The sequence below is a fragment of the Tachysurus fulvidraco genome, chromosome 18, assembly GCF_022655615.1.
Source record: "Tachysurus fulvidraco isolate hzauxx_2018 chromosome 18, HZAU_PFXX_2.0, whole genome shotgun sequence".
Classification (NCBI taxonomy): domain Eukaryota; kingdom Metazoa; phylum Chordata; class Actinopteri; order Siluriformes; family Bagridae; genus Tachysurus; species Tachysurus fulvidraco.
The window spans coordinates 5,636,133-5,645,612 of NC_062535.1; the positions used below are offsets into that span (position 1 = coordinate 5,636,133).

At 36.8% G+C, this 9,480-nt stretch overlaps 1 protein-coding gene across 1 annotated transcript; it reads left to right on the plus strand.

Annotated features, from left to right (window-relative positions):
• The first annotated feature begins 1,875 nt into the window (after window positions 1–1,875).
• atp1b1b (ATPase Na+/K+ transporting subunit beta 1b) lies at window positions 1,876–7,991 on the plus strand. The gene is made up of 6 exons (XM_027156031.2): window positions 1,876–2,213; window positions 3,507–3,635; window positions 5,136–5,291; window positions 5,771–5,955; window positions 6,110–6,193; window positions 6,612–7,991. Exons 1-6 carry the CDS (start codon window positions 2,120–2,122, stop codon window positions 6,870–6,872), a joined length of 909 nt encoding a protein of 302 aa, XP_027011832.1. The 5' UTR covers window positions 1,876–2,119; the 3' UTR covers window positions 6,873–7,991.
• The last annotated feature ends 1,489 nt before the right edge of the window (window positions 7,992–9,480 follow it).

The following is a 9,480-nucleotide window of genomic DNA, read 5'->3' on the forward strand; positions in this document are numbered from 1 at the left end:
GCTTAAACTAAACAAGCATAAAACACTTTTAAACACAATAAAATTATGTAATTGGGGAATGGCAGCTAAATTTAGCCATTATGTCATTCAGAGAATGATGCAAAGCCAGTGTCAGGGATAAATATTACCTGAGCTCTTAAGACTCCCAGGTCCATCACTTACCCAGATGTAGTTGCTGTAAAAATGGAAGCAGTGACTCAGCAAATTCTGCCATGATGTCAGATATGACTTACGCATGCCCCCCCACCCCCCACCCCACCTCCCAATCTTCATTTATATACATTATGTAATTTGTTGAGAACAAAATGATGTGAAATGGGCAGTAGAAAGCAAAACCATCAACACACTGAGGGCTGGATATGAAATCAAAGAAAACAAGGGGAAAAAAAAAGAAATTAAAGGCTGATCCAACTTGCATGAATTTCATCACAGCAGCTCATTATGTGATACTCATGATGAGATGGCAGCTGGTGTCCTGGGGATTCTCACAAAACAGCAGTAACAGTACTGTTGGCTAGGACATGAAGGTCTATGCGATCCTCCAAAGATATTCCTCTTCATACCATCACTAGCCCACCGATAGATAGATAGATAGATAGATAGATAGATAGATAGATAGATAGATAGATAGATAGATAGATAGATAGATAGATAGATAGACAGATAGATCAAATGAATATCTACAAACATTTAAAGAAAATTGAAATGAAAATGTAAAAATGATAACAAAAATATCTCATCCTCAAAAACATGGAAACATTGACAATATGACCAAGACAACAGTGATTTGTGCAGGCCACTGTGTATTTTGTGTAGTGAATTATTGCAGCACGAAACCATTAAAATTCAAAAGGCATTTGGAGACAAAACCCTTAAGCCATAAAGACAAGCTTGATGAGTTTTCAAAAGAAAGAAACGGGATCTGGACAGAAAAAATATTTTAAAAAGGTGTATATCGTTCTTATTTTCTTGTCTACACCTGTCTTATCTTTTTGCAAAATTCAAAAGTGAGATTCATTAAAACGTGATTGATGAAGAACTTAAGTGGTCTGGACTGAACCTTGCATGCATTTGGGATTAACTGAAATGCTGTATGCAAGACCTTCTCACCTTCTCTCAAAAGCTGTTTGAAAATACACCGATGTTCAGAGTGTATGCTGCTTATATAGGCAGAAATTATTTTGGGAGAAATGAGTTATTATCACAGGTTAGAACTCCAGTAATGGTGGCCTCTGGTGGACAGATGTGTTCTGAGCTGTTAGTGTGAAGATGTGAAAGCAAACTTGAAAAATAGGATAAGGTGATGAACAGAATGCAAATAATATGCAGAAAACATGATTATACAAAACAAATTACACAGAATTATTACAACATTTTCATTAATCAAAAAGTAAAAAATTAATCTTTATTTATGGTGTCAGAAGTGTTGGAGATTATTCAGTGCACCTAAGTGTAATTAACAAGAATGTTTTTAGGAAGATGCTTTTTCTTTGTAGAGTCATAAATTCGATTTGTTTGTTTTTTGTATTTGACTTCTTGTCATTAATATTTACTACATGATGAGTGACACTGGTTTGAAAGTATTTTTATGCAAAAAGCTGCAAAAGCATAATTCTAGTTATTATAGTAAAGAAATGAATCTCATCACACACCTATATCAGCTCATACAATTTGCTTTTTGGTTCTTTGGCTAATTGAGCTGCTAAACTGAACCCATGATCTCCCTAAACGCAGCAGCATCAGACATCATCATCACGTTGCATGTTGTATGGACGTCATGAGCTATGCGCCGACTACAAGGACAGATCTGCGTCTCCTCTTGCCGACGCAGTACCGTAGTAAAACGCGTCCCTACCTAACTGAGTCCTCCACGTAAACGTTGCGTAGGTTGATTTTTTTCTTTCTGATTGGCCAGAGACTCTGTGGATGCTCACGGGGAGCTGTGGGCGTGTCTCCGTGCCGTGAAGGATAAAACGCGCGGGGCACCTTGGAGAGACCTGGGTACCGCTCCGTGTGTTTGGGGTGGTGAGCTCCATCCAAGGGCGTTGTGCTGATTCAAGAAAGAAAGGAGCAAGATTACTCACAGCAGTAGGGAGTTAAAGCCGTGATTGAAAACAAAATGCCTGCTCAAAATAAAGATGATGGAGGATGGAAGAAGTTTGTGTGGAATTCTGATACGAGGGAGTTTCTCGGACGCACCGGTGGTAGTTGGGGTAAGATTACATTTAGAAGAATTTCTGCTTACAGATGTTTCAGGATTATGGCATTTGTTTAACGTGTGTTTTTTTTCCCGAGCGTCGACACTGTGTCGGGTTTAATCTCTCTGTCTGCTGTCTGGTCACGAAGCAACCTGTTAGATTTGACTTTGCAGCAAACGCACGACGGACTTCTGTGATGAGCAGCATGTGCAGATTATAAAGACATGACTTTAAATGAATTAAGAAAAGTAACAGTTATTTTAAATAGTCACCCAAATGTATGTTGACTGTGTTGGCTGTCCGTTTCTCTCCCCAGGGCACAACTAAAGGATTCTATCACCTTTTTTGTTTCCAGGCTTTATGGTGACACACATGACATTCTGACAGTTAGATGTGTTATTCACAACCAGGTGCAATGTGTCTGTGGGCAGAAAGGTCATGAAGATAACTGATCACTCTAATGGAAGACGGTTATCTCACTTTTCAAAAAGTGATCTAGGTGCATTAATTACTTGCAGTATTAATATAGATAAAGTGTTTGATGAAGACATGAAACCATGGCACATGAAATCACAGCTCAGCAAAACGTGAGAACAAACATATGACAGTCTACAGTGAAACAGTTCTTTATGTCTGACATAAAATGTGCAAGTTGTTTAATTTGCATGTTATTGCATGCTCCATACAGAAAAGGGTTAAAAATGCATCAATGTCCAAGGTGACTCAAGGTGATAGGCCTTCTCTTTGGGGTGCTAGGATTGAAACTGCTCATCTAATGTTTCACCAGCGGTCATCTGACATCTCTAGAGCCAACTATAGCAGCTCATTGATTACTTTGTGCTGTCTGCTGTCAGACTGGCGACAATTATACAAAAATACACAATGAATGAAATCATGAAGCTGTCATCATGTCTGAATCACTCCAGTGATGACAGTGAATGATGATAATTACTTAAGAGCACGAGGGTGATTGTGATTGGAGCTCAGTCACATGCCCTGTTGTAAAAGGATGTGCACATTTAAGCCACCAGCTTATAGTTACTTTTTTTCTTTGTCTTTTGTTTTTTTCCCTCTCAGCGTTTCTAATTGTTTTTCACTTGAATTGTAATGCTTGTTTTATGACTTTTAAAGTTGAAAATGATTTGAGACTTTTTTACAGTGAGTGCTATAAATATTAATTATAAATATAATAAATATAAATAGATTTTTTATGTATCATACTGTAAGTCTGTAGTAAGACTGCATTATACCGTAATACAGGCTGGGCTGATGAACAGTTCTTACAAACTGTTGTCTGTCTCCTGGCAGGAAAAATCCTGCTGTTCTATCTTATCTTTTATGGCTTCCTGGCTGGAATCTTCATTGGCACCATCCAGGCACTTCTTCTCACCCTGAGCAACTACAAACCCACCTGGCAGGACAGAGTTACTCCTCCAGGTAAAAGTTCTCTTGTTACAGCTCTAGAAGGAGCTTTTAAGGAGCTCACCTTTAGAAGGAGCCTTTAACACACCTTAACCATTGAGCTACCACACGGGATGTGGTAGCTCAGTGGTTAAGGTGTTGGGCTACTGATCAGAAGGTCATGAGCAAGTTGCCACTGCTGGGCCCCTGAGCAAGGCCCTTAACCCTCAGTTGTATAAGGGTGGATAAGGGTGTCTGCTAAATGCCATAAATGTAAATGTATAATTAGGGTATAAATACTTCAATAAAATTCTGCATGAATTACATGAAGTTGAATAAACATATGAGTTTTATCAAATCCACACTCCAATCTCTGAAAAAATAGATTCCTCAATCAGGACAGGTTATAGGGGTTTTGATATATAACAAGTTTCCCCTATGTACATTCATAATACTAGCATATAGGTATGTGTACCATACATAGTGCAGATAACAAGCATTCAGTCATATGGAAGTTTATATTCAGTATTGGAGAATACAGGATGGATTTGTGAAAGCAGTCATTTAATTCAATTCAAGTTTATTTGTATAGCGCTTTTTGCAATAGACATTGTCTCAAAGCAGCTTTACAGAACATAAACATAGAGCAGAAGGTAGACACAATTAATGATAAAGGAAATAACGAATAATAAAAGAAATAAGAATTAACAGAATAAAAATTCTAGGTTATTATTAGATGTATATAATTTAATATTATTTGCTTTAATAAAAGAATATGAAAAATCAAGAAAGCGAGCCAACACAAACCTGAATATTCTATTCAAAAATGATTCATTTAGAAGATGCTGTTCTAGCTGCATATTATATAAGCTATTAACAGATACATAGAAGACTATGGTCACACTTAAAAAGCGAAGGATGTTTAAAGGTCAGTATGAGGATGAATGCTTGCTAATAAATGGTTTAGTTTGCCACAGAAGGGCCTTGCTCAGGGGCCCAGCAGAGGCAGTTGATGAACACCCAACCTTTCAATCAGTAGTCCAACACCTTTACCACTAGGCCCAACGCTAGGCTACCGCATCTTATTTTCACATTTGTGTTATTATATAATGCTTTTTTTTTTCCATCTCACTTAATTCACATTTTCTATCATTTATCACTTTATTTTTAGCATTTAGTAGCCATTTCATGTTTCCAGCTTCTATTTAGAACACCAGTGAATCTGCAGTACATTACTCAGAGAACACAGCAGACGCTGGGTAAGAGTCACGATATAAGCTGGCATCTCCAGAGAGAAAGAGAAAGAGAGGATGAATACCTTGAATAACTTAAATGTTTATGAGACAACAGGGTCAGGTGTATGATGTTAGTAATTATACTTCTAGCTCCCAAAATCCCACCTCCCAGTGCAAACCCTCACTAAACCACACCCTGATTTTGTTTATGCTTCATCAAACTTAGATTCTGAGTCAATAAAGTAACAATATTTTTAGGAATGTCTAAGATTTTGTTAATTCTGATGTTATTGGTGTGCAGGACTGACTCACTGCCCTCGGTCAGAGAAATCAGAGATTACTTTCAGTTTGGATGACCCAACTACATACATTAAATCCATAAAGTCCTTACAAGCGTTCCTGAAGGCTTACAATGATGAACCCCAGCGTGACCAACTGAAATTTGAGGACTGTGGAGGTATAGTAGCATATGATATCTATATATAAGTGGCCTCATGTATTTCATGTTTTATCTTTATAACCTACCAGCCTGAAAGAAATTTCATAAATTGCGGATGGAGGTAAAATGAGTACAACATTAGGTGCAAAGAGCACCACTACTATTGATTGAAATCACATAAAGTGACTGAATAATTGGCATCATAAACTATTATATCATTACTGTAATCCCCCTAACCTTAACTCTTAACCAAAAATGAAATTATATATTCAGTATTTGCCTTTAAGCGGTGACTATATCTAGGGAGAGTTATATCTATTGTGTAGATCATATAAATCAAAGGCAAACCGGATTTCGGAGGACAGACATATCAGAACGCTGAACACTTTGCCTAGAATGATGCATCACAGACATGATACAGTGCCAGATTAGTTCCAGGCTCGATGTGTTTGTGGCTTTTTGTGTCTCTTGTCATCCTTCTATCCTTTTCCACTTAGCGGAACCAGACACCTATAAGAACCGGGGAGAGCTGGATAGTGAAGTAGGTATTAGGAAGGCATGCCGATTCCCAAGGAATTCTCTTGGGGTTTGCTCAGGCATTGATGATCAGAATTTTGGCTTCCATGAGGGAAAACCCTGTCTGATTGTCAAACTCAATAGGATTGTGAATTTTAAACCAAAGGTAGGTTTCCTGGATTTTCATAATGTTCCAAACATTTGGGTTTATAAAATTGTGAAAACAAACTGTAGATATTCTAAAGACAGCAGCTATCCTTAGGTACGACATATTTCAGTACACTTAAAGTCACATTAATCTTACTTGTGATTGTTTCTAGCCCATGCAATCCAATGAGAGCATCCCAGAGGAGGTCAGGGCCAAAGCCCAACCTAATCTGATACCTATCCACTGCACAACTAAGGTAGGTAAAATCCCTTCATTGTAATCACAGCACTGTCAACAAACCTCTAATCATCATGATATATAATTTTCAAGGTCAGAATATTTAAGATTTTCAGGAAATCACTTTAATTTATATTTGATATTTGATGATGATACGTGAATTTTTATCCAACAAGATAACATCTTGTATCATTGTACTGATTGATATATATAAAAATAAAAAATCCAGGAATATCAGAAAGCAAAATTGTCTTTGTTCATCACAGTCAATCAAAGCCATTGTCATATGTAGTGTCATGCATGCAGAAGACGGTAGTTAGCAATTTTCCTCCTAGCAGCTGTCCGGTTATAGGGGAGGTGAGTAGCTAGTAGGTGGGATTTGGCAAATAAGGAAACTGGATAAAAATGTTATCTTGTAATCTCTCAAACATTTATAGAAAAAAGAAGAAGAATATTTGCTTGGGCAAGTGAACTACTTTGGCATTGGTGAAGGCTTCCCACTCCAGTATTATCCTTACTACGGCAAGCTCCTACACCCACACTACCTACAGCCTTTGGTGGCCATTCAGTTCAACAACATAACCTTTAACCAAGAGATTCGTATCGAGTGCAAAGTGTATGGTGAGAACATAATGTACAGTGACAAGGATCGCTTCCAGGGGCGTTTTGAAGTTAAACTAAAGATAAACAAATATTGACCTTCATTATGAGCATAGCACCATTAATCTTTATCTCTCCCAGTTGTAAAGCAAAGTAAGAACTTGTCACTTGAGATATGCAGACAACAGAAACAATGTCCCTGCTGGTCTTCCACAGTGTTCAATATACAAATGTCTCCTGCCAGAAAGTGACCTAGGATACTTTAACAGAGGCTTGAAAAGTTCCAAAAATTAGTCTGTAATGAACCATAATGTGGGACCTAATGTTATCTGCTTCAATGCAAGATTTTCTGCTTCTGTATAGAGTTAGAATGCAAATGCTTGAAGTACTAGCCATAGCATATTAGACTATTCAAGTAAAAGTCTATTCGAAAACTATTAAAAAAGGGACCATTAAAAAGGGACGTTTAGTCCACCCTGAATGTAGTCAAGCTGGTTTATCCCTCTATTCTTGTATTGCCACCTCATGTGGCTTTCTTTCATTATTACAGTGCATGATATTTGCATAGATACAGTAGGTTGTTTCAAACAGCTAAATCTGGTCAAGCTTTGTTAACTGTGCAATTACCAATTTGTTATTATTCATTGGCAACACATAAATGCTGAACTGTTTGCTTTTGCTATTTTAAAGCTTTTAATAAATACAATTTAAGTTTCTATTTTCATTGAAATTACAGTGGATAGAAATAATGATTGTTTTTCCATCAGTGAATGTATGTAAATATTGCCTTTAAATGTAATACTCTTTATTCTGTGCTGGAAGTACTGAGGATATTTTGTTCTTCCTGTTTTCCTGCAAAACAAGGTCTTAGGAGTGTGTGTAAGGAGATGCAGTTCTGTATTTGCACATTATTATTATTATTTTTGCAAGAAATATGTGTACTAATACAGTTTATTAATACCATATTCAAATATCATAATCATTGCAGTGACTTATCTGTAAAATGTTTTGTAGATGTGTGTAGTCAATGTCTACCATCAAACATTCGTCACTCCCTTTAATTCTTATGCTGAAATTTCCCAAAAGCACAGCATAAAGATAATTTTAGATTGTAGAGAAAGTGTCTATAAAAGTTCAGATGATGTACACATTGCTTTGGGGAAAAAGAAAATTCCCTGGATGGAAATAACCAAGAAAAAATAAAAGGAGAAACAAACAACCTGTTAATGAATATGTGTAATTCTTTTTTATTCCTAGGTTATTCTACTGACTCTATTCTGAGAACAATGCAACATCTTATTTATTTTCTTCATTATCTCATTGTGTTCTTTTGGGTATGTCTTCAAACTGGTACTGGCATTTGGCTTAAATTCTTTTATGTAGACATTGTATATTAATTAGTGCCATAAAATTGACAAGACATATAGAGATGGACGTTTTGAAATCACTGCCTGTAGCCTAGCAGCAGCTGGTGACCAATGATGTTGTTCTGCCCATTTGGATTTGGACATTAATAGCAAAATAGCTTCAAACCAAATCAACATTTGCCTTATAGTGAACTGTCAGAGTAACCCTTTAATAGACAACTGAGATATCGGCTCATCAGGTTAGAAGTAACAGGTTTTAACAAAAAATAAGGTTTAATTTTCAGTCCAACCATCACAAAAAACATACAAAAGTCCTTAAACTAGCACAAAAAAAAATAAGATTAGGGATCAGAAAAGGGAAACAATTCGTCTTTATCTTTATCAGCATTTGTGTGTGAAGGGGCCCAACAGTGGCAGCTTGGCAGTGCTGAGGCTTAGGCCCCTATTCACTGATCAACAATCCAGAGCCTTAACTGTTTGAGCAACCAAAACCCACAGCAAGTAAGCCACTGCAATGTAGTGACATGCACATATACTGACATGTAATGACATGTGACTCTGTACAAGTTAAACAACATGGGACCTCAGAGGCACCAGAGGAACCAATCAGTTTAACAAGTCAAGGGACACAAGCAATTACCTCCACACATTAGTGTGGAAATTATTGCTGACTTTTCAACAGGGTTTATAAACAAGCCATGCAAACTTGTACAACAGGTTAAGCTCATAGTCCAAATTACAGTCCAAATTACTGACCAAAGTATTAGCACTCATTTAAATACATTTTTAGACCAAAACAGAACATTAAGTTAAAACGGCAAATGGTTTCTATATAGTTGGTATTTGCTTTGAATAAAACTTCATATTATATTTGGATTAACAAATATAAAAAATATTTAGATTTGCAAAAGCCTAGACTTTGGTTGTACAGAAATAGATGCTAGAAATGGCCATATTGTTTTCCTCTTTTTTCCTAATAAACATTTTTTTGTAATAAGCAGTTGCCTTAAGATGAAAATGTATGAATGTAATACATCACCATTGTGTAAGGTCATTGGTTGAGGCACAGCCACACTTACCTCCATCATAGTGCACCATACTGTACCATACCTCACACTCGGCAGCAGAGCACAGCAGCAAGGGAGTTCATATACAATAGTATGGACTACAACAGGAAGTTAGTGTAATGCAAAACCACATGCGTTAACAACTGGCGACTGCAGTTAAAAGGGAAAAACATTGGAACAACCCATTTTAACTTTTCTACTCTACTTTTAACTGTTTTGTACTAGACTGATTTTTCCTCAGCTTGGTAAGTTTCCATGCAGCCTTTTAGGAA

What these genes read in the sequence shown, in the direction of transcription:
- atp1b1b (XM_027156031.2), top strand. Translation starts at nt 2,120, where the DNA reads ATGCCTGCTCAAAATAAAGATGATGGAGGATGGAAGAAGTTTGTGTGG. An exon ending in TTGTGAATTTTAAACCAAAG is followed by an intron (nt 5,956 to 6,109) that starts GTAGGTTTCCTG and finishes GATTGTTTCTAG; the next exon opens with CCCATGCAATCCAATGAGAG. An exon ending in CTATCCACTGCACAACTAAG is followed by an intron (nt 6,194 to 6,611) that starts GTAGGTAAAATC and finishes AAACATTTATAG; the next exon opens with AAAAAAGAAGAAGAATATTT.